The sequence below is a fragment of the Frieseomelitta varia genome, unplaced genomic scaffold, assembly GCF_011392965.1.
Source record: "Frieseomelitta varia isolate USP_RPSP 00005682 unplaced genomic scaffold, Fvar_1.2 scaffold_163, whole genome shotgun sequence".
In the NCBI taxonomy this organism is placed as follows: domain Eukaryota; kingdom Metazoa; phylum Arthropoda; class Insecta; order Hymenoptera; family Apidae; genus Frieseomelitta; species Frieseomelitta varia.
The window spans coordinates 289,498-316,487 of NW_025109339.1; the positions used below are offsets into that span (position 1 = coordinate 289,498).

The 26,990-nt window shown below is 32.6% G+C and overlaps 2 protein-coding genes across 2 annotated transcripts in view; both read right to left on the reverse strand.

Annotated features, from left to right (window-relative positions):
- The window catches only part of LOC122538400 (cytosolic endo-beta-N-acetylglucosaminidase), a 48,330-nt gene extending 26,611 nt beyond the window's left edge, over positions 1-21,719 (reverse strand). Inside the window, exons 1-8 of the mRNA XM_043672438.1 lie at positions 21,392-21,719; positions 20,809-21,269; positions 20,290-20,733; positions 20,035-20,209; positions 19,747-19,965; positions 19,324-19,661; positions 19,053-19,235; positions 18,225-18,337 (exon numbers count right to left, since the gene is read on the reverse strand). Coding sequence (XP_043528373.1) covers positions 18,225-18,337; positions 19,053-19,235; positions 19,324-19,661; positions 19,747-19,965; positions 20,035-20,209; positions 20,290-20,733; positions 20,809-21,041 — 1,705 coding nt within the window. The 5' untranslated portion in view covers positions 21,042-21,269; positions 21,392-21,719. The remainder of the gene's footprint in view (positions 1-18,224; positions 18,338-19,052; positions 19,236-19,323; positions 19,662-19,746; positions 19,966-20,034; positions 20,210-20,289; positions 20,734-20,808; positions 21,270-21,391) is intronic.
- Positions 21,720-25,163: 3,444 nt separating this feature from the next.
- Positions 25,164-26,990, reverse strand: part of LOC122537808 — a 173,555-nt gene continuing 171,728 nt past the window's right edge. Inside the window, exon 5 of the transcript XR_006308695.1 lies at positions 25,164-25,296. The gene's annotated coding sequence lies outside the window, so the exon portion shown is untranslated. The remainder of the gene's footprint in view (positions 25,297-26,990) is intronic.

Genomic DNA, 26,990 nt, shown 5'->3' on the forward strand with positions numbered 1-26,990 from the left:
ATGGTGAACTGGTCGCAAGAAAAGGCAAAGAATGTGATCCATGTTACATGAAGTCATCGTGCAGGAAACGTGCAGGATCTTGCGCGATCCCTTTAGCCGCGTACGCGAAAAACAAGTTAACGGCTATACGCGAGCATTGAAATCCAAAAGAATCCGGCCTACACGTTCGATATCTTCCTGCAGCTGTGCATTATGGAAATCTCGTTCCCTGTCTTCTACCGGCACGAACCGAATTTATCAAACGAACGAAATGAAAAACAATCTCTCTGCCCGAACAACACGGAAGAAGCCGAGAAGTTGATGCTGAGTAAGTGTTGTTATTCCGAGTCGCAAAATTTATCTACGTGATTCATTAGCTTCTATTTGTAACTCGTGTCTCTTAGAGTTTCTCGCATGATTTTTTATTTCAAATTGTTTCTAATGGAATTGAATTGACGAGATACGTTTATACGATACATTTGTAATTCCTGTTTGTTCCGACTCAGATTTTGGATGGGACTCCTTAATTTACTTCAAACTGCTTCTCAAAATTTGTAATTATTAAAATTTTGTTAGAGTTTTGTTAGAGCTATTTCTAGTCTCTAATTTTTAGAGTTTCTTTTTGGAAAGTTTTTTGGAAAACTGCGCGACTTATTTCAAACTGTTTCTAATAGAATTTACACAGGCCAACAATTAATGACGTTACAGTATGATATTTATATGATCTATTTATGATTCAAATTTTAGACAAATTTTTTAGAGCTTATTAACTATTAAATAATATTTAAATATTAATAATATAAATAATATATTTATATATTATTAATTAATATTATATGTTTATAATTAATTAATATTACTAATTACATATTTATATATTACATAGATATCTAATTATATATATTTATATATTTACAATTAATTAATATTATTTTATCAATATATTTATTAATACTTAAACTTATTTATTTAAATATTACAAATATTATTTTTTTTCCATTTCAAGAAATATTTTATATTTAATAATTGAAATAAACGTTTCCTTCCTTTTTTTATATTAAAAAAAATTTCATGCAGGTAGAGTTTTTTTTTTTTTAAATTGCGTGCCCCTAAGGGTTAAAAAAGTGATGAGGGATCTTACGGTGAGGGAAGTGTTACGTGCTTGCACGTGCGTACGTTGCGTCGCTGAATTACTTCGTTGAATTATCTCATTCGCGGCTGAAACGCGCGGGCACCGAAAGAAAAGGAACACCATCGACCGGAAAATCCAGTTTCTACGATGTTTCCTTCCCTCCTTCTCCCCCTCCTCCCATTCGCGAATCGCGATAACGCGTGATAAAACGCAACGTCCAGTGAAGCGGAAAGAAGAAACCAGGGTAGGTCTGATCCATGAATCAAAATGTCGACCCTCGCGACGGATCGACCCGTTAACCTCTTGAACTGAAATGAAATTTTTTTGTCCCAAAATTGCAATATTTTCTCCGTTTTAAATATATCTAAGTAAAACAAAATAGGCAAAACAAATAATTTACTACTTCTCGATAATTTCTATCCAGTGATATCGAGTTCGAAAAGAAAGCGACGAATTATCGTGTACGGTTCGGTCACTCGTTATGGTCCGCAATCAGTTGCCAAGCGCGAGTGGTTAATAATCAATCGAAGGAAAAATCGCTCGTCATAAAAATCCCGTTACGCATTAATTAAAAAACAAATAGTTATTGTTAAATCTCGTAACATATTTGTCTATATTACGCGCGAATATTTAAAAAAGAAACGAGTTTAATGGCGGCGACGCTGATGATTGAAATAAAAAATGAAGAGAATAAGAAAACAGAAAACATTTTGTACTCTCAGTTGTTTACCTCTTGCCACGCACGTCGAGAATTGTTTGTCCCAAAATCGTAATATTTCCTCGGTTTTAAGTATAATTTGAGTAAAACAAAATAGTCAAAACAATTAATAAATTTACTACTTCTCGATAATTTCTGTCCAGTGATATCGTACCGACGAGTTCGAAAAGAAAGCGACGAATTATCGTATACGGTTCGGTCACTCTTTATGGTCCGCAATCAGTTGCCAAGCGCGAGTGGTTAATCGTCGCGGATCGAGCTCGGTTCGATTCTCCTTCTTTTGGCGCGGAGCCAGCGCCAGAAAGAAAATCATCACTCTGAAATGATAAATTTCATTCCGGCATCATTTGTCGTTATCGTTATCCACCTCTCGCGGTTCGTTTCAATTTAGGACGTGCTCGTCTCTCGTCATGCTAGCGTCAGCCTCGAGTCACGTCGTGTCGCGCGTGTTTTGAAATGAACGTGACGCAATCGTTGCGAGGAAGATGAGCTTACTATCTCGTCGCGAGAGAGGAACGAAAATTTCATACTGAATCCCTTGCGCTGGCAATTGTGCTCGCGTTGTAGATTTAAGTCATTATTTTAGCTATAGTTCGTTCAACCCTTTGCACTCCTATGTCATGCTGGAGATCACAATACAAATTTGTTATAGAATGTCATGCTATCATGCTCACAACACGCTGACAACAGTCACGCTGACAACAGGGCGAAAGGAGGACAACAGTTTATTTTTGCGAAACATGCGAGAGACATACTTTCCTGCACGTTGGAAATTGTTTTAAAAAGTGCCACACTTTTACTTAAAAGTTAAATCTTACTACAATAATAATAATTAAAATAAATATAAAACGTTGATTTCTACCGCTGTAAATTACTTTGATTAATTTGCCTAAAAATAAATACAAGTTTACAACCAAACAACATTGAAAATAAATCGAGTGCAAAGGGTTAATTATGTAGCGTTTGCTGAGTGAAGAGGAAAAAGTATGAATGTGGTGGCATAAGTGCAACGTTCATACGAGGTGTTTTTCTTTTGAAAAAAAAAAACAGAGTTGACTGATTGAGAGTCGATTGAGTTGTGTAACATCGTCGATTAAACTGTGAAAAGGAATTAATTACGAGTCGTAAAAAAGAGTTTATCTGAGTGGTGACCGAGTATAATTTGTATATTATTAGTTATTGGCTATTATAACTATAATTGGTTATTAATTTGTATTTATTACTGTCATTAAATAAATATTACCTTATATTTGACCTCAACAATTATTACGTGGTGGATACGCGTGACGAAACCATGTTTCCACAATTTTCATTTTCATATAACTCTCTTCCTTCTCGTTAGATAATAGTAGATAGTACTTTTTTTTTTGTGATATGACAGAATATTACTACATCCGCTATCACTTTCTTCACTATCTTGTAAATTATGATTTGTCGCTTTCTATTTTTAAAATGCGCATAGAAATTATTAAGAAATAATAAATCTATTATTTATCTTTTCTGAGTTATAAATTAAAATATATCGAAAATCGAGCAAAGGTTTTTTTTTTGCAATAAACATACGTGTTTCTGTGAAAATTGTAACGTGTTTTACAGATATAATTAGACTGTGGACTTTTATGCACAAGATGTCAACAATTTTGTGATAATTAAAGAAATGTAGCTCAAGCGGAAATTTGTTTCCACTACAAGATATTTCGATATTTTACTACTGTATATCTTGTAATCCTGCAATCTTGCGATCTTTAAATTTTATAAATAAGTTAGAGAAAGGCAGTAATATTTGTAAAACCATCCGAATGATTGATCCAAATTCGTGACACGAAATCATGATTTCGAGCGCTCGAATAATCCAACAATATCTAAGTGCAATTTTATTTTTGATCGGTTTCGAGTGTTTCTTTTTTATTTCATCGTTCGAGAGCCTGTTAGGTGTTTTAATGATTCTTTAAATTTCTGTTGATACACGGTAAATTGATGATAATAAAAGTCAGTAAACATATCGCGTGTATGTGTTAATGGTTCCTGCATTCTGCAAAGTTCATGCATCACCTGCCCGAGCAATTACTTCACGGTTATAGTTTAGCCATCAAACCTCTCGATCGAGGAATACTCGACTTCAAACGCCCATTCACATTTGGTCCAATTAAGTGATTAAATGGAAAGTTCCATTAGAATTAGAAAACAAAAAAAGAAAGAAAAAAAAAGATACGAGATAAGCGAAGATAATTCGACTAATAATTGATCGATCGAGAAATTTCAAAGATCGAAAGCAATCGAATTAATTTTTGATTTAATTAAATTAAAGTTATTCAATTGATTAAATATTATATTTTAATAATAAAAATTTTTAAAGGATTAAAATATTTTTAAATTTTTAATTATATTAAAATAATTAAAATTTTAAAATTATTTAATTTATTAAATTAAAATTAAATTAAATGGAAAATTTCACGACGATTTGATGGAATGAAAAAGACAGAGGGGAATTAGAAAGATTCGAAATAGGCGCGGACAGTTCGACGGATTTTTCTACGAAGAACAGAATCGAACGACAGAATAGAACAGAAATTCTTTCATCGAAAAATAGATTTATCGGGAAATGCTCGACTTCGTAATTAAATGGAAAATTCCATTATGATTTGACGGAATGAAAAAAAAAAAAAAAAAAATGGAAGAAAGTGAGGACAATCTGGTGAATTCTTCGTTCAAAAAAATAGAATCTTCGTCGAGAAATGCTATCAACTTCAAAGATCCATCTAAATACATTCGATTTAATTAACCAATTAAATTGAAAATTTACGACTTGACAGAATGAAAAAGAAAAAAAAGAAAAGAAATGAAGAGATTAAAATGACTCGAGGTAATTTGGCGAATTCTTCGCCGAGGAATAGATCGATTGAGGATAATCGATAGGCACATCACGATACCTTCGTTTCTTCTTAACAATCCATTTATTTAACGAGCAGTCAGGTGAAAGTCCGTGGCGCAGTGACTCACGGCATTCGAACGCTTATCACAGGGAATATTTACGTACAAATTATGCGCGTTGCAAAGTCTTGAAATTTCTTTTTTAACGAAAGTTTCATTTCAATGAAATTGATTAATACTGCTATAATTACATGATCGCATTAATAAAACGAGAACGTAGGATTTTATTTAAAAAAAGTTCGTACGAATCATTAGCGAGAATGATTCACAACTTAATTGGTTGTTAACATTGTTAACATCTCGAGAATGAAAATTAAATCACGATGAAACATTCACGTAATCGAATTTCAGTCGTAAAATGTTACTTGCGAGGTAACGAGGTCCTCTGCATAATAAAATATTTTCTATAATAGAAAGTAGACAATCTCTCATCCGTGCTTTCTTCCTTCATTTCGACCGACGACTGTCTTGCTAATTGTTTGAGAATCCGATCTTGCAATTAGACAAGTTACGAACCATTGTCTACAAGGTATGCCACACGTTTCCCACCGATCACCTATTTAATAAGTGGAATGCACGAAGATTCGAGCATCGATGTAGCTCAAATTTGAAATGCAATTGGTACATATACAGACAAACGTATAACGACATACCAAATGCATAATAAACGCGGAGGAGAATTAATAATTTGTGATAACGTGACAGACGCTACGAAACTATACTGCTCACAAAAATTAGGGGATACTTGCATTCGATTTCTTTTTATTAAACAAGAACATCAGAAAGGTAAAGTCAAATGCTTCTTTTTTTTTTTCCTTTTAATTAATTTTAATTTCCGCGTATTTAGCGCAAGTACGTGCAGATTTCTTCATTACCGGTTTCCTAATACGTTCTCCAGGAAGTGGACATTTAAACGAAATGCCGCGAAAGAAAAAAAAGACGAACGCTTGAACGGGTCTAAGTTTCGAAATTACTCGCACGGCCTACAGAACGAGGTATGCGAGATATGCGCCAACGTTTTCCAACGAGTTTAACGCAAGGTTATGTTTTGAAAAGGGGAAAGTTCCCGCTTCGAGTCGCGCAGTCGGTAATGTTGAATTACCGCGCGAAAGTATGCGTACATTTACATGCGCATTTCGCAAGATAATATTTTCATTACGAAGTTACAATCATTTCGGCATCGCTATAGTTACGTACACTTGTAATTCCAGGAGTTAGTCTGCATTTGATGGCGAAATGTTGTCGAAAGAATTACCTAAAATATCCTTTTGCAGATGCTCGTCTTCAAATATTTCATATTTTCACAAAAAATAAAAAGAAAAACCTCTCACACGTCAGTATCTTTTTGACTGTCGAATTTCTGTACAACTTGTATTGTTACTGTGTAACTTGTCATTCGAAAAATTGCTGCACGTTACTTTTGTACGTGGTAAACGATTTATGGAAATCGTTTATATTCACAAAAATATTTTAAGAAAACAGTAAGTGTGACGACACTTTCTTCTGCTTCTTATAAATAAATATTAATACTATCTTTGTATGAAGTCTGACAACGATTAATTTAAATTAAATAGGATTAGGTAGAGAAACGTAGAAAAAAAAAAAGGTAGGAAAAATGTATAATTATATAGACGAAAAGACATTTATAATTTTGAACGAAGAGAAAATAAGTACAATTTTCTACGATAATTTTAAAGCAAAATTCATACTGAACGAATTTTATATACCGAGGAGAATTTTTTAAGCCAACTCCTTTTCCAAGGATTGTTAAAACCGAAAATAAATAAATATATTTAATATCATTAAAAGTGAATTTATGTTGAATGATACATTTATATTGAAATTGTATAAAAAAATAATTAAATATTAAAGATCGTACGTGCAACAATATAGCGTTCAAATTCCATTTCTATTAAACAATTAATTATGTCATTGTTTCGCAAAGCGATATTGCGAAATAATGTTGATAAAAATTACAAGAATCTATAAACTTGTGCTACTGTTTAAAAAGATGAGGATTTAATTGAATAATTAATATAACTAACATGACGTAACAGAATCTGTTCTCAATGCTCTAGTTATTATCGTGCTTCATTATCAACAAACGTCTAAACAACATATTAATCGCCATCTGTCAAAAAAATATTTTGACTGAAATTTTAATACCAATTCATTTTAGTTAGAATATATTTGCATTTTTATTCGCTGTTATATCAGAGATTTATATTCTTATATTTTTATTTATGTATTTATCCTCATATTAATAAAGTATTCTTACAAAAATTCTATTCACGCTCACCGAGTATATTTTAATGCTACTTCACTTTAATTAGAATATATTTACATTTTTACGTCAGAGATTTATATACTGTCAATTACTCTAATATTTAATATTACTTTAATATTTCTATTTACATATTTATCCTCATATCAATAAACTATCCTTAATTTTGTAATAAATTTACTGTTGCGTCTCTGCGAAGACCATTGGAAACAGATTAAGTATAATAAACAACGCGACGGCGATAAAAACAGTTTTTATCACCGTTTCATCATGGAACATAATAGTACGATGCACTTTGTCAATAGATTGCACAAATGTACTTCAAACGCGTTGCAACAGCAGTCATAAGCAACGCAAGGAAAAAGCGTGCAAATGATGTAACGAACCGAATGCTATACTAAATTCTCGGCTCGTAGGAAGAAAAATATTCAGAAAGTCTCTCTCTCTCTCTCTCTCTCTAAATTTTCAAATTTCGAAGGAAGTTTACCGTACAAGTTCACTAATAGCTCGTTTAAAACTCCATTGATGTAAATAAAATTTAAAGAAAGATATAAAGAGACAGAGGATTTCGAAAGATTCGTTTTCACGCACAGGAGAGTCACTTTCATTCGTTTGAAGATTTCAGACACGATCGGTTTTAATTAACGCGTTATGCGATAGGTTTCACCTATTGAATTTACTGTACGGTCAGCCGCGCGATCGCAAATTAATTTGTTTGGTTAATGGCAATCGCGGAAGCGACCCACGTTGCGAAAACCTCACTCCGGGGATATTTTTGCGAACGCGAATCACGTCCGCCGTTGTAATTCATCGGGCAACGGAATGCGCTAATTACGTTCGGTAGAAAGTCACGGTTAATCGAGAATCTCTGTGAGATTTTCTTCGCATTGTATCGTTAAATCCGTCGAAGATTTTTAAATGAAACGTTATACAATTAGGCAATGTAATTAACATAATACTACCTATGGCAAAAAAGTTTTCGATTAAATACAAGAACTTGGACGTATAAAAAAAAAACATGGAAATTCTTCGTGCGCGAGAATCTGATTAAAATCGCTGATTCTAGTTTTCTATGTATTCAATATAAATGTTAAAACAAAATTTCATATCTGAAAGATTTCATTGCTCTTAAATAGTTATTATAATAATATAATATTACTATAATATACTATGTTATATATTATATATTATAGTATTATTATAATATAATATTACTATAATATTCTTAAATAATTATTATAGTAATATAGTACTATTACATGTGTAGTATTATTATAATATAATATTATAATACATATTATTATAATATAATATTATAATACGTATATAATATTATAGTACGTTATATTACAGTATTATTATAATACATTATTACTATAATATACTATGTTATATTACAGTATTATTATAATATAATATTACTATAATATACTTCGTTATATTACAGTATTATTGTAATATAATATTACTATAATATACTATGTTATATCACAGTATTATTATAATAAAATATTACTATAATATACTATGTTATAATACAGTATTATTATAATGTAATATTACTATATTATACTATATTATATTATAGTATTATTATAATAATATAATACTATAATATTCTTAAATAATTATTATAGTAATATAGTATTATTATATTGTACAGTATTATTATAATATTACTATAATATACTATGTTATATTACAGTATTATTATAATGCAATATTACTATAATATACTATACTATATTATAGTATTATTATAATAATATAATACTATAATATTCTTGAATAATTATTATAGTAATATAGTATTATTATATTGTATATTAATATTATATAATATAACATTATTATAATATATTATAATATCCTTAAATAATTATTATATTATTATATTATATTATATTATAATAAAAGAATTATTATATTATATTATTATCATATTATCTATCCTATAACTTGTGAACACTTCTTTTTATTCTTTTAGCCTGTATACTCTCAAACGAAAAATGACGATCATACTGCGAGTTCAACGTTTGAAAAATCACCCACGGAGAAACAATGATCGATCGAGAAAATGTTCGACGCGACATGTATGTGTGTACATACGTGTTTGTCAATGTGCGTCAAGACGCGTGCGTCCGACGCTTACAGGAAGTTCCATCTTAATGGAAACCTACGGTGCTTTGCCTCCTACCCTCAGTTTCAGCAACAACAATCGCGCGCCATTTCCATAAAGTCGCCGGCGATCGGTGCTCGTTTTGCTCGAGAGGCAAAACGACGTTCATATTTACAAGATGAGATCAGGCTGTTTTCCTGCTCGGCCAAGGCGATCTAGTCGTTTTTAGCGTGGACGGGGCGGGAAGAAGCGAGGTGAGGTCGAGACTCGGCCTCGTGCGGAAACATTTTCAACAGAGAAGGGGAAGGGAGAGACGGGGAGAGCCAACATCTCTTCTCGTTCTCGTGTGTCGTGCTCTCAAACTCATAAAAGCAAAATAACCGAAACCTGGTCACCTGATTTAATTTGAAACGATGCAAGAAGCAAGACTGCTGCTCTGCTGCTGAGAGTTAGCAGAGGTTAGGGTTGTAACCCTACGCGTGGACTCGGATGCAACTGTTGTGTAATACTTCGCGAGAGTGCGAGATTGGAGACGTGTGACGAATGAGTTGACAAATGTATTTAGTCGCTAATAACTTTCGGATAACTGTTGGAGATCAATGTTGAAACCTGGGGAGGGTCGAGGTTTAAATAAAAATTTTAATCACGTGATATTGTATTAATAGGATGTCCTGTGTTATATTTAAATGTCAAAATTTTGGAAGCGTACGGGAAGGATCGATAAACTAAGGAGAAAAGTTTTTTGGACATTCGCTCGTTTTTACTTTCCATTTTTAGAAAAAATCGCGAAAAAACAGAAACAAAAAGTTTTCAATTTTCTTACATATTTAATATGTTTGTTCGATTCGCTAATCAACTCGAGAGACCAAACTGTGACCGTAGTGCATCAAACATTATCAGAACAATGTCTAGTTACAATGTTCGATGTAATAATCTCTTCATTAAATAGATGATAAAGATGATAATATATGACGTGAATGACAAAATACCTGATAAATAACGTCACACATAAGTGTGAATAAATAAGTGGAAAAAACGAAAATCTTTTTGTTTTTTTTCTCGCGATTTTCTCCAAAATGCAAATCTCTACACGACTTCTTTTTTTCTTTTTATCTTGTCAATCCTCTACACTCGAAGTTTTAACATTTAAATATCTAAGAGTATTAACATTTAAATACATAATTTAAGAGTTTCAACATTTAAATACCTAAGAGAATTTATCTAAAATCGTACATATAAATTGTTCCAAAAATTATAGTTCTGATATACCAAAAAATGAGTAGTTTTAATGTACCAAAAAAAAATGAGACATAACAAACTCTATTTTACACTACAAAGAGTTAATAATTAGAAGCAATCGTATACAATTTGCTTGTTTAAATAATTTATTTATTCAAAGTGGTAAGAGTTCGGAGTAAACTTTCTGCCTCAAAGATATCAAACATTCTCAAACATTCTTAAACGTAAGAATTGTCAATGCTTATAAAGAAAATTTGATATTAGTTTATACTTCCAGTTATTTTGTGTATTTCATATATTCTATAATTATATATTTTATATAAATATATATATGTAATTATATATTTTATATAATTATAGATATGTAATTATATATTTTATATAATTATATACATATAATATATTTTTATATAATCTGTACACTTGTTTGTTGCTTGATATTACGTAACAATGTAAAACAAGCTCGCAGCTGGAAAACGAACCAGGTGTACAACTGTATAAAACAGCACGTAATGGTAATTGAAACGCTGTAGAGAGACGTTTCCGAGATTTCACCGGGAAATTATTTGGTCGTTGACCCAAAAGAAATGAAATAGAAATACGCGTGTGTCGTTGAACCTCCGCGAAAGAATTATGTCGTGTGTTTCTCTGTCGGAGATAAACCCGATATCCAGATAATCTTACGAATATCGATAATTTCTCTTCCTCCTCGAAAGATTTGCAACGAAATTGGTCAAATTTTACGCGAGAGACATCTCTTTTAATCGCATCCGCGTCAAGCAAATTAATCACGCGAATAAATTAACAATAAAACTGTGCTTCTTCTCTGAAAGAGTCGAATTATCATATTATGGAGTCTTCAGAAATTCTTCACGGTTTTTTTAACTCTGAAGAGTTTCTATTTGAAATTTTCGTTGGTCATCGGCGAATAGAAAATTTTATAAATTTTATAAAATTATCATCACATCACCTTGAAAAAACAAGAATCTCGATCGAACGTATGTAAATGCCAAAAATATTGTTCTGACGTCGACGCAACGTGGAACGAAAAGAAAAAAAAAAAGAAAAAGAAATTAATGTTTCTATAAAATCACTGCGCGATCCTTCCAGATGGTAAACCACCTGACGTAATTTATTCTTTGCTACTCAGTATTCTTAATTTAGTTTTTATCCTATCCTCGAAGTTTTGCAAGACATCAGTCATTCTGAATCCTCGCAGACTTAAATTCCTGCATTAATTTTATGTATTGTATCACGTCGATAGAAGCACGAAGAAGTACTTGTTTGCATTTTGTTAAATTTGGAGATGTCACGAGCTGAGAAAGATTCATAACGAATGAAACACATTTACTATTACAGCAAATAATGTTTTAGTATTTAGTGACAATAAGTCACAAGTCAGAATCCAGCAGAAGGATTTCGTTAATTTGATAATTTGCAGATTTCAGATTTTACCGAACTTTGCATTCAAAAGTCCTCTAATTTGTCCTCAATATTTCAAGATACTTTAATTTTTAGTTTTCTCTAATAGTTTAGTATTTGTGACAATAAGTCACAAGTCAGAATCCAGCAGAAGGATTTCGTTAATTTGATAATTTGCAGATTTCAGATTTTACCGAACTTTGCATTCAAAGTCCTCTAATTTGTCCTCAATATTTCAAGATTCTTTAATTTTTAGTTTTCTCTAATAGTTTAGTATTTGTGACAATAAGTCACAAGTCAGAATCCAGCAGAAGGATTTCGTTAATTTGATAATTTGCAGATTTCAGATTTTACTAAACATTGCATTCAAAGTCTTCTAATTTGTCCTCAATATTTCAAGATTCTTTAATTCCTAGTTTTCTCTGATTCTCTTTAACTTTTGATTCAACTTTATATCTTTTCGATCTTCTCACTTTCCGAGTCATTTGCTGAATTGAAAAAAAGGCCTGAAACCATGAAAGCCGTCCAAACCTAATGGAAAGACTTTCGACATCAAACACCGCGGACACTGACATTTAAATAACAAATAACAGTTGCAGAAGTCGCAAACCGATGGAAGGGACGCGACGCGAGAGGAAAGAAAGCGCATTCTTCGAGGCAGCCACCGGTGGCAATTCCAGTAAAACACGTCTAACGGAGCTCGACACCCACTTCGTTTTGCTTCCTACACGCGAATGGAAGCTGGAGGATGCGCCGACACGGAGGATGCCGATGACGGAAGAGAGAAGTCATCGATCTTCCGCCCGTAAACACGGTCGCGATCGCTCGACTCGAGAAAAGAAACGTTGCGAGACAGCCTATGCGAAATGGTTGCGAAAGAACACCATCGCGTTTATGCAACAGCTCAAGGACCGTGCGACGCGACATTCTTTCGCTTTATCGACCACGACCAGCAACGATCCTCCTCCTCCTCCTCGCTGGTCCGATGATTATACGTTCGAGCTGATCGTCGTTGACCATCGTAATTTAAAACGGCGTATCAAGGTCCTTAAAAGCATTGTAGTTCCTCTCCAACGAGCATCTAGCATCGAGATAACGAACCATTATTTTCCTTGCAGCGCGTCGTTTCCGCGGGTATTTTCGAGAATAGATCCGATCGCGCGACACGAGACACGATTTTGGTACCGTTTATCGTCCCACTTGTGAAATGAATTTTACTTTATTTCACGGCGCGCGATCCTCGATAAATCGTGAAGGCACCCCGGTGAATTTTCAGACGGTTAACCTCTTGCGCTGGAACAACGTGCGTCGAGAATTTTTTCTTCCAAAATTGCAGTATTTTCTCAGTTTTAAGTATATCCAAATGTAACACAGGCGAAACAAATGATAAGTTTACTGTTTCTCAATAATTTCTATCCATCATACCGACGAGTTTGAAAAGGAAGCGACAAATTATCGTATATGGTTCGGTCACTCGTTATGGTCCGCAATCAGTTGCCAAGCGAGTGGTTAATTGTGATATTATTATCTGGTGTTTACACATTTATTTACTATTTAATATTTACACATTAGTAATTGCTAGTATTTACTATTTAGTATTTACGGTATTTTAACCCGTTCATTTTTCCTCGCACAACATATTTTGCACATTAATCTCTTGCGCTGAAACGTCGAGAATTTTTTCTCCCAAAATTGCGACATTTTCTCAGTTTTAAGTATATTCAAATCTAGCTCAGGCGAAACAATTATAAGTTTATTATTTCTCAATAATTTCTATCCATCATACCGACGAGTTTGAAAAGAAAGCGACAAATTATCGTATATGGTTCGGTCACTCGTTATGGTCCGCAATTAGTTGCCAAGCGAGTAGTTAATTGTGATATTATTTTCTAGTCTTTACACATTTATTTACTATTTAATATTTACACATTAGTAATTGCTAGTATTTACTATTTAGTATTTACGGTATTTTAACCCATTCATTTTTCCTCGCGCAACATATTTTGCACATTAATCTCTTGCGCTGAAACGTCGAGAATTTTTTCTTCCAAAATTGCGACATTTTCTCAGTTTTAAGTATATTCAAATCTAGCTCAGGCGAAACAATTATAAGTTTATTATTTCTCAATAATTTCTATCCATCATACCGACGAGTTTGAAAAGAAAGCGACAAATTATTGTATACAGTTCGGTCACTCGTTATGGTCCGCGAACCAGTTGCCAGCGCAAGGGATTAACTAGGTCGTCCCTTGATCGAAAACTAATTAATCCATTTGCATCCATAGCGTGTACATACGCTCAGTTTTTGTGATTCTTATCACCTGAATCAATTTTCTGGTTATTGTTACCAAAGTTGCATTCTTGGATGATATTGTGAGTTCGTGTGAACATAGTAGCATAGTATATATCATAGAAGTTGATGATACATAATTTCAATCTTCCGAAAAATTTCCTTCACCATTTTATAAATTTTCGATAATAATACTGACACAATAATAATTCGACGAATGTATTCGATGATAATGAGTGTCGACTGCCTCTATCCTCAAGAATTTTTTTCTTTCAAAATTTTATTATTCCTCCTTACGTCGTTATATCGTGTTATATCATACAATCTACGTTCATTATAATTATTAGCAATTATAGAAAAAATTTTATAATTTTACCTCAGCTGAATTTAAGTATGACGTCCACTTGCAGGGGACAATCGAGTGCTAGAGGCGAGAAATTAACTAACAGGTGAAAAACAACGCGAAGCAAAAGGAGCGTTATAATGCAAAGTGTAACAGCAGGTAGAGCCGGCAGAAAAAAATTCGACCCGATAACCGCGGGAATATCAATGAGTCGGTCGCATTCTCCGATTACAAATAGTCGTTGTTGCGACATGGTGAACAGGGTGAACGTAATTCGGGTTTGCTCGTTCGCGACGCGACTGTTGAAATAAACGAGCAACCGGACTGCTGTTCGCCAGGGGAGAACATCAGAGGCTGGTAATGAATGGCGGCTATTAGTGTCCGGTGCACGCTCGAAAATTGCTGGTGCTAACTTTATCACCGCGGTCAGTGAAACTGTTGATTATTGTCGGTTTAAACGTTATTGGACCGTGCTGCAACAAATCATTGGAACACGCATCGATTGCCCGAAAGTCCGAGTTTCGCGCGATTGCCCATTTTTTTTTTTTTTTTTTCACGCACTGGCTGCGTCCAATTTAAACTTTCCACGGTATAAAATTGGGAAATACAAGGCCCAATTTTTTTCTCTTCATTTTGTCCTTGACATCGCGGTAAATACTAACAACAATTATATATATAATATAATTATATATAAATACTATTTAATATGATTATATTAAATACTAACATCGCGATAGATGCTAAGAACAATTATATATATAATATATATAATAATTATATGTTATATATATAAATATTATAAATTACTAAATAATAATATTATAATATAATATAATATATAATATATAAATATTAATATATATATAATATAAAAAAGTATAATAATAATATATAAATATTAATATATGTATTATAATTTATAAATATTATAAACTACTAAATATATAAATATAAGAAAAATTATATATATAATAATTATATATACAATATAATTATATATAAATACTATAATTATACTATATATATAAATACTAAGAACAATTATATATACAATAGAATTATATAAAAAATATATAAAAGAACAATTATATATATAATACCAAAAATAATTAATATTTGTAAAAGTAAATTATATTTGAGCAATTATATTGGTAAAGTATTTTCGGTATTATTATATATTTCACGTGGTTTTTTCAGTTTTATTGTTGCATCACGCGATGTATAGAACATTATTTGAGTGATTGATTTATCACCTTCAAATCTTCTACGATCATAGCACATCTGCTTATGGACAAGTGTCACAGATCTGGGAAGATCCTATAGGTGTTATGAATGAATGATATTTTCCTTCTTTATATTATGTGATAAAACTAAATAATTACAAGAATACTGAATATCACATTGAGAAACAAAATGGTTGTTATAATTAAAACCGAAGGTTACTATTGGTCAATTCCATACACTGGTCTCAAATATAGAAACCAGCAGATTGCGCGAGAAAAGAGTGCAAAGACGTACGAAAATCTGAATCAACAGCCATTACTCTAGTAACATATTCTAAACGAACATTGTGAAAAAAAAACTGTTCGATACAAAAATCATTTTAAAATTAGCAAACAGTTTTAATCGTTCTCCTTTCATTTCGTTAGATCTCCAATTTTGATCTATCGTGAGAAACTGAGTGTCGAAATCTAACTTTATCAGTGTCGTTTCCTGTCCTAAATGACGTAATCGATCACAAGCGACGCTCGAAGGAATTTAACAAAAGATGGAAGGCATACGCATATGAATTTCGTAACAGCAATGAAGACGCGTTAATTTCTGATAAATTTGAAATTGAAATGCGACACACAGGTTGCTGCATCCCACGATCGTGGATATTTCGCGTGTCATCGACTCCTATACTCACGAATAATGCCAATCGGCACTGTCCTCCTTACGACTTACCGTTCGTTTCGAAGTGGGTGTTGCGCATTGTCAAGATTTGCAATGCGACGCGGCATGAATTTGAAACTGCGCAACTTGTCAATTGCGGCGATTATTCCGATGGCTATTCGGCCACGTAGCACGGTAACACATCGTTATACTGACATGATTTTTGTAACGTTACTTAACACGATTTGGGCAACTCGCGGAGAACTTTCTGCCTTTACTATTAAATTGCACAAGTAACTGATAATTAAATACAGATAATTAAATTGCACAAATAACTGACGATTCATTAAGGAATTCCTACGTCTAATAATTCAACGCTTTCAAAGTTCAATCATCACAAAGTGTAAGAGCATTCTCAATAATTGCAAATATATGTTTTATTTACGTTGTAACATATTTCATGTTACTGATGGGAGCAATAAAATTAATCAATAAATTATAGAAAATATCACACGAGCATTATTACACGAAATTAGAAGAACAGAAACATGATAAATATTTTATATACGTAGAAAAAGTATTTCCACGAGTCATCGGTTTATCCATCCATCAGTATGTCTCTGTGCAAACGTCATCAATGGAAACCGACGAGCAAAGTGTATAGGCACTCCGTGTATAAATGCGACTAATGAATGGAAAAAAAGCAATGGAAGTTATGGTGTCGCGACCTCGTTTATGCGGCCCCGTTCGTTCTCCATACGAGAACACTTGCAGGCATTTTTCGTCCTTCCGTCAAACAAATTACCACTGAGGAATGCAGGTACCCTTGCATCTTAAGAGTAACGAGTTTACCGAACCGGTAGCAAGCTTGGCATTGTAAACGAGAATCGAGCATAAATTTAAATCGCGAAAAAAATGTGGAAGGCGCAGTGACTCACGAAAGTATTCGAACAATCATAATAGATTTCAACAATATTGCGTTGGATGATCACCAATCTGAATATCCATGTAGCAATTGTAAGATGTTTTTTATCTCGAACATTAAGTAAAAAAGTATATTTTAAATGTAATAAGTAAAATGTAAGTACATAAATGTCGCTTAGTCACGCTAAACATTGAAATTCATTAATATATAATTGATTATTTAAAAGTTTTTACGAACATCTGCATCAAATACCTTGTAATAAGTAATGCTACATTTCAGATCAAACTTTACCACTACAATCGTGATAATGAAATTTTAAAATGTTCCATGCATTATATATATCCTAAGTAAGATAAATAAGACTCGCAGGTTCAAAACCAAAACAAAAACCAAAGAGACAGTGATATAGTGTAGATATATACAGAGAAAGGGGCTGATTAATTAGATTTATAGATTTATAGAAAAATAGTATAACGTAGTTTAAGTCAATTTAGTAAGTAGTACAACTTGGTGTGATGTATACAACAAAAAGAAAGTTCTAAGCCAGAAGGCGAGGATTATGTCTAACAAATAAAATAAATGTATATCCTACGTATGTATGCATCTATCAAAATGTCTGCAAGTGTTTGAATACTTTCATGAGCCTATGCACGATTAAACTAATAATCTCCAATGCGACAATATACATATATCATATAATCGCGAATTCGACCCGTGAAATATCGAGCGATAAGATATGCCGGATAGGCATTCTGTGGTGGAACGCCGGTATTCCTTTCACTAAAGTGGTTCTCAAAGATGAAAATGTGCCTGTAGCCTGGCCTGATCGTTGGAGAACGATACTTTACACGGTCGAGACCTCTGGTGATATACTTCTATCGTGACGCAATACACCTGCTATGTACATGTCTCGGGGGGGAACACATGAAATGTAAGCGATAGTGTAAACTACAAGGAGCAGACTTACCGTGCAGGTGTCGCCGCTTTTGTTCGAGAATGATCTCTCCCAGATAGCAGACATTACTCCTCACGAAGGATACACCAATTTCGTTCACGGTCTTCATGTTCGTTAGGTAAACACTACCGACAAAAGGAAAGATCTCGCGTTAGACAGAAAAGGAAATGGGATTGATACGAACGTGACTTCTCTTCGGTTTTGGGGATTTTAAGTTCACACGCTAGACTACATTGGTATTTTTATGTTTTTCTAAATTAGAAAATTATTGCGTGATCGCAGTAAATAGTGATCGTACGAAATCTTTTTTTTTTACAGTTTAAAAATGTTCGATGACATTTATATTATTATTATTCAGAGATTCTTATTCTTAACAACAATTCTTCTGCACTTTAATTTACTTGAATTTTCGACATTGCAGAAAAGAAAGTTTGTAAAACGTAAGAATTAAGTTACAGTTCAAAAATTAGCGAATTGCGTTACACTTTTATTTGAAAATTTTTGTTTGTTAGCTAATTGTTGAAGTTCCATTTTGTACTTCATAGTTGAAAATTCTATTTTGTTATTTTAGTAACGAAAGCTCGAGCCCTATTTTATCGCATTTCGAAAGTGTGCAAGTTTGAAGAGCGGCTCTAAAAATGTTATATACTCCCGTAAATTATGCAATTTTAATTCACATTAAATAGCAATAACTAAATCGCTAAATATCACTAGTCTGTTTTCCAACATGCAATTCATTACTCGTGTCTTAGTCAATTTAAAAATATTTTATTTTATTTTATTTTTTTTTTATATGTTTTACATGTTTCAAATATTCAAATTTTCACTTTGTACACTTACCATTTCTTCCAGTTTGAAGTTAGATTTCTAGATTCATAATGGATGATGGATCTTAAGCCGGTATTATTACCTAGAACCAGTATCGGTTCAGTACGTTTTTCGTTTGGTATAAATGATTCTATTTGTTTGTACACAATAATTGCTACGATGTCTTGTTGAAATTCAATGTGAGTGAGAAATAGTCTACAAATAGATTTAAAGTACACGAGTTAGTATAAAAATTAAGATTCTATGAATTATTATGAATTTAACTGTAAAGCAGAATTCTCACCTGTGGTACGAATTGAGTTCCTTTGTGATTAATTTTAAACAACCACCGCCTTCGTAAGAAAACTGGTTACAGAATTCGAAGTTATTTACATCTAGTATTGGAATTTTATCTTGAATGCTTGCAACATTTTTTAATATTCGAATAATATGCTTCTTCGTTTCATAAACATATTGTATCGGTTTTTTTGCACACTCGTTTCGATCGTTTTCATTTATCGGTTCAGGAGGTTCAGGGAAATATGTAAATTTTAAGTGTGGTATAGGTACTGAAATTTGTGGTTTTTGCAAGGATAGATTGTAAAATGACTTCGCTTCGAATGTATTTGCAGTATATTGCGCCTATAAAAATTTTGCATTTCAATTGTGATACAATTTATTAAATATGTTCAATTAATTTGAAAATAATGTGAAATATTTAATGTACCTGACCGCAGAGATAATATGAACTACCACTTCCATGGCAAAATGATGTTTTGAATATTTCATCTTCGTAAATAGGTACGTGGATATATAAGTAAGGAAATAATTGTGCCCAAAATAAGTCTTCCAATTCTTGGAATAGTTTAGATTCGAAAAATTCATGAGTCCAGCTTGGACTAAAAATCGCAACAGAAAGTCCCTCGTCTCGTATCTTTTGTAAAGCCTGTAAATCATAATAATTTGGTTGATAATTGATTAATAATTGCATAGCACAAATAAGCATTATAATTACGTATGTCGAATTAAATCCACCACCACCAGGACAACCTCTTCCCCAAACGTCCAGTCCTACAAAAATATCATGCATATCTCTATTGTGACTTTTTGCAAGTACACAACTGTTCTCTAATTTTGATTTTGTCCAGTTGTAGTTCAAATAAATACCATCACAATTTAAAAAGAAATCTCTGTAATATCAAATATATAATACTAATACTACAGAAACAGAAATAATGATAAAAGTATAAAAGTGCAATAATAATCTTACATGTTACTGCTATTAAGCTCATTTTGCCATTTTAATATCCCCTCATTGGTTACACTGTCATACCATATAATTTCAGAATTTTTAATTGCTTCATGAATATTTTCTGTCAGATATTTTACGAAATAAATTAAGTTATTAATTTGTTCACTTTTAATCGCGTTTTCAACATTTAATAACCAGCCATCAAACTTATAAAATTTCGCAACAAGTATTAGTGCATCTGCAAACCTTCTTACTTCCTCCTGAGATTCAAGTATGATATCCCAGATACCTTCTCTTTCAGTAATTACAGTACCAAGAACCTTAACACCATGATTATGTGCTGCGTTAATCCATCCATAGGGTGGTATAGTTATGAAGTGATGACTAAAGTACACGAATGTATCAATACCACTCCAATGATAAAATAGATAAGAATTGTAAGACCTAGATCCATTTATAAATCTGGAAAGAATTAAGTTACGCATAGTATACATTTACAACAGAATAAATATAATGACTGCAGAATAAATATATTACCTGTCTTCTAGGTAACCACCTTTCATATCGTGACAAAGTAATGTTCTAGGTTGTCGTTCTCTGTCCAATTTCTCCAACTGCATTTTTTGTGTACTTACTTCAGAACCACTGTACACGTAGTCTGTCGTATCTCTCAGCTCTTTAATTTCTGGCCACGGTTTTAGATTACCCACATTGCTATACAATTCCTGCAAGTTTTTGAAAGGTTGTGATTCTGTGGTTTCGCTAGCCATTTTCTCTGACTTGCACCGTGCCGCAGACTACTTTGAAATAGTTTGCAGTTTATGTCGAACAATGGTCTTCCTTTCGATTCGCATCACCGGAAGAATTGCAACCATATGAAGCATTTGATGCGTTGATAATGGTCACAACAAACGGAACCAGCATATCAATTTGCGACTTACTTTTTAATGTTGTTATCTACCAGCTGCCAATGTGCGACGATAGATTCATTTCTTTATCTGGAACAAAACAGATAACATGAAATTACGAATCTGTTATGCGTATATCAGTATTTATACTGTGCACGTGTTACGATTGCTTTAACCTTGCGACGAACACACTCATTTACGGAAATACTTACAGAAATACATTTTCTTCCATATTTCACAATAATTATGTCGGCACGAGCAATCTGAAGCACGTGCAATTGAATAAATGCTCCAACACATAATATTAATTGAATGTTTCATTAAATTGACTCATTGCTCGCCACTTAACCTTTACGTTCAGAATGACAGATCACTATACGTCAGCGCCACCAGAGATATCCATGACTCTTTCTCACTCTGTTCTTCAACTTTATTTTTCCTCCTGTCACTTTTTATTGTACTTGCATAATTCTTAATTTAGAGATAATATCAAAATTCTACAAATTCAACGATATCAAAAATATCAAACTATACTTGTTGTATATTAATTTCAGAGATATTTATGACTCTTTTTCACTTTGTCCTTCAACTTTATTTCTCCTCCTTCCTCTTTTTATCGTATTAGCATAATCTCTCAATTCAGAGACAATATTAAAATTCTAAAAATTTAACGACATCGAAAACTAAAAAATATATTTATTATTTATTAACTTTATGACGAAAATCGGAGCAATGAAATTATATTTCAAGAACAAATATTTTGAGTCACGAAAAATTTCCAACTTTACTTGCATCGTGAATTTAAGACCACATGTATATATTATTTATTAACATTGTAACAACTGGCTGTTTTCAGTAATGATTTTCATCAGAGACCGGCAAACTCTATTACAGATTTACAAAAATGTGATTTTTCACCGTGTACAAAGAAAACTAATAGAATTCGTAAAAAAGCAAGAAGACGGAATACCAAATATGTAAATAAATTAATGCAAATGAACACTGATATTAAAACCGATTATAATTCGTTTCTCAACAGTCATAATTGATTGAAAAATCGGTCACCAATCAAGGACAATGCGGTGATAGTGAGAATTGAAAGGAAATCGACGTATCGTAAGACCTTCCTTTATTTAGCGTACAACCTTTGTTTTTAAGAAGACAGGAGATCCCACGGATACAAGACAGACACAACGGTTCGTGTATGTGTGTGCGTGTGTGTGTGTATGTGTGTGTATGATTGGAAGACGTACGAGATCGTTACGAAAAAGATTAACGAAAAAACGAACTGCCATGATGGTCCCGCGTGATCTCGTGATGATCCCACTTATACGTTTTCACATCTCTTTTATGCAACCTCATGTTTGAATCTGATTCGAGACAATGCGCAGATTGTCCGCAATTCCTTCGTAAAGCGACGCAAATTAAAAAAAAATTACAAGCCATCGTTATTCCACAGTGGTCGCCGAACACTCGAGAGATCATTCAGTTTCCTATTTCGAACTATCGTTGAAAGTAAAAATGTCGATTGCAGGCCATGTCACGGTGATACGTACGATTACGCGGACTCGTCAACGAAAAATGCTGATCATCCTGTGTGTGACGAAACTGATTGAAATCTAAATTGAAATCGTCGCGAGAAGCGAACGTCATCGACGATGTCTAATTGTAAGTTTTCGAAACTCAGCTCGATTTTCTATGGTGGTTTTACACCTAATTGAACGAACCTTGTTCGTAGAAGTTTACGGCGAATCTTGCGATATATATATCTTCTTTCTACGTGTATTGTAAAACTTTTAGACAAAGTTACCTTTTTTTTTGAATGTATATATATCACATTGGATCTCTACCTAACTATGCGACTAACTATGAACAATTAACTAGTCATCGTAAAAGTATAATTACAACCCTTCGCTTCTCCTCGTATATATCTGATTCTGCATCGTGATCGGTGCTACCGTAAGATCGTTAACTATTTGTACGCTGTAGAGATAGATCCTCTTTATAATCAAATGTATCTGTAGGTAATGCGTTCGAAGATAGATGGGTCATATTTTTTTTTTTTTTTTTGACGACGACGATATTACACACGTGATTGCCACCATTATTGCTTAGAATTTATCAAGTGAAATTTAGTAAAGTTTACGAAATTGATCGAAGTTTGAAAAAAGAAAAAAAACATATAATTTCCTTCAACGTATTGCAATTATAACTATGCTATGAGAAGTACAATTTACTACAGTCAATTTCAATCTTCGTTAAATACAATTAAAAACAACGTAATCGCAATGAAAATGATACAATACCATTCGATTCTATAAATGAGCGAAGAGGTGATCCATCTATCTCCCAATGTTACGTTTATATTAGCGCAACGTTACCAGAAATCATATTAGCAGTATATTATATTTATATTAGCAGTTTATATAACTGACAATCCGGAGTTATTTCTTTTCGTCCAAGTAATCCCGTGTCTCTTGCGATTGTAGCCATTACACAGGGAAAAACGTACGCTAGAAGGTAAAACGAAGAGGCGAATTCGTATCTACAAAAGGTGCACAACGATTGAAAACGCTTGGGTATCCTACTCCTATCTATAATTTGTAATGTTATATGTATATATTATAATATTGCGTAGTTATACGTACAATATTATCTCTTGATATTTGGTTCCTTGTGTAATGCATGTAGGTACGTGTACATGTATATATAATATATATGTGTATATATATATATATATATATGAATATATAATATATGTATGTATTAAATCAATTATATTGTGCTTGTTGATGTATTAAATCAATTATATTGTGCTTGTTGACACAAAATTTCACTTTGTCTTTGTTATTAAAAGGAGTACATGTACATACATAGATCAGGAGGCTATTTAAGATTGAATTCAGCCGGCTACTGATTTTTGTTGCATATCCTTTTGTTTTTCTTGTCGTCGCTCCGTGTTTAACAGAAGCATCGTACTTCCTCTTTCATCTTGCTTCGACGCACATCTGCTGATTAGGAATATTAGTTATCCTCACGAGAACTTACACCGACTCTATGCTTCTGTCGTCTCGACATTCGCTAGTTTATTCTTACGTTAAATCGTTTACTATTCTAATCGGCTTGTCTTAAAACTCGGGTATTCTCACGCTGATAGTTTATTCACTGGTGATATGATGTAAAATGTACGAGACGTTCGGCCAGATCGACTCGAGCTTTCCATCTTTGCCTGGTGAATTTCAGTTCGATGTTGATCGCGCACATTTTAACAATGCGTGTAAAATTCGCGTGGAGTAACTTCTACGTGTCAAGCTTTCCCTCCACTTAGTGAAAAAATAACTTCGAAACTTCCCTGAGGTTAAGCAAATAATTTTTTAATCGTAATTTGATTTGATTTAATCTCGTAGGAAATCGTGATTAAATTTAGTGTTCTTCTACACACTTTCAGTGAAATATAAATATTTTCATAAGTTTGCAAGTCTGAAAAAACGAACAACGAGCCTCGATTCGGGGAAATTGATTTAAATTCGATGTTGCAATAATAATATAAATATAATAATATAAAATATTAATTTTAATTAATTTTAATAATATAAATAATATAATAATATTAATAATAAAAATAACAAATAACATGATAATATAAATTATTAATTTTGATTAATTTTAATAATATAAATAATATAATAATATTGATAATAAAAATAACAAATAACATGATAATATAAATTATTAATTTTAATTAATTTTAATAATATAAATAATATAATATTATTAATAATAAAAATAACAAATAATATGATAATATAAATTATTAATTTTAATAATATAAATAATATAATAATATTGATAATAAAAATAACAAATAACATGATAATATAAATTATTAATTTTAATAATACAAATAATATAATGATATTAATAATAAAAATAATATAATATAATATAATATAAATTATTAATTTTAATTAATTTTAACACCGCTATTAATACCAATATCCTTAATAAATTCTTCTCGGTTACGGACTTTCACCGGCAATCGAAAATTGCTTGTCTTGTTGAACAAACGCGAGACAGGAACACCTCTCTCGTCGATATCCAATTTCCAATAATGAAACTAAAACGAAAGAAAAAAAAATAAAATCGAAACAATGTTTTATACACGGCGGAGAGAGGCAGCCGGATAAATCAGCCGGCGCGAAGATCGTTTCGCGAGCCAATCGGGCTCGCTCGATAAACTTGCCGAACAGTCTCGTACAGCTCGTATGTATTTCGCGGAAGTATGTAGCAGGGACGTTATTCGTTACAACCCATCGTGACTACAGGGTCGAACGGAACGGCCGTGTACAGGATATGGCTACGTCTCGACTAGGATATGACTGACAGATATGAATGACACGAGTATCATCTACGCGATCTCACGACGAAGATCGACAACTATCCAAGCTCTGTAACGCTTTTCTCCTTTTTTAAAAACGGGTACTCGATTGAACAGCTCTCGTACCCAGGGAGGGGGGGCGTATTAATTCGTACGTTGTAGGCCGACGTCTACAGAATTGTGTAAGTTTTGTTATATCGTTAATAACATATTGCGGACCGTCAGGCTGGGGAATATATCTCGCGTCTTGTCTTGCATTATCGAAGGCTGTTTACGCAGGATCGATTCTGATAGATGCGCAGTGCGCGGTATGCACACGGGCGGCTAAATCACACGGGGCAATTTAGTTCATTTTAAAGGATCAAATCAATGTGAATTTAATTAATGAAATTATTAATAATAGTTGAAATAGTAATATAATAATATAATAATAAAATAATATAATAAAAATAATAAATAATAATATAATATAATATAAATAATAAAAATAATATAATAATATTAATAATAAAATAATATAATAAAAATAATATAATAATATAATAATATAAATAATATAATAATATTAACAATAAAAATAACAAATAATATAATAATATTAATAATATAAATAACATAAATAATATAATATAAAATTAATCATAATTAATAAAATTAAAATTAATAATGAAATAAGCGACAAAAACGGCCAAATATTTCTAGCACGCAGGCAACCAATCTCCAGAGTGATTAGTTCATTTTAGAATAAAATTAACACCGATAGAGCGATTGTTCTCACTCTTTAGAGTGATTGTTCACTTAAGAGAGTGATATTAACACTGATAGAGGCGGTTAAATCTCTAAGAAGATCGACAATTCACTCTAAAAGATAAAATTAATACTGACAGAAAGAGAGACAGCCAAAATATTTCTTGCATCGATGGCCTGACAAAACTAACCCCGTGATTTCTCATACATATCTCGCCTCGATGCAAGCAAAGGAAGCCTCGCCGCTGAGAGAACAATCCGACGTTCCGCAATGCGTTAATAACATCGTGGCCGCGCGACCACTCGCGTTCTCGAAACACCGTACAAAACATCGTACAACAGATGAGAGAACCAGAACGATCCCTTAAATAGTTGTTACTTGAAGAAGTAAATAGCGCGCGGGACCTATCGAACCTACGGTCCAACGATCTAACGATCTACGGGTGTCTACATAGAAAACGTGCGACCGAAACTGGCCGAGATATACTTAGTGATGATCGTCGATATACTCGAGGATTCGCCGGGATGAAGATAGATCGTCGGTGGCGCTCGTCTCATAGAAAAATTGTCCTGCTCGAGGATCTATCTATCTTCTTGCGCGAATCTCGAGAAAAAAAAAAGGTCACGAGACGTAAGATACACAAAACAGAGCGTTTCTGAACAAGATAATTTTTCTTTTTTTTTTT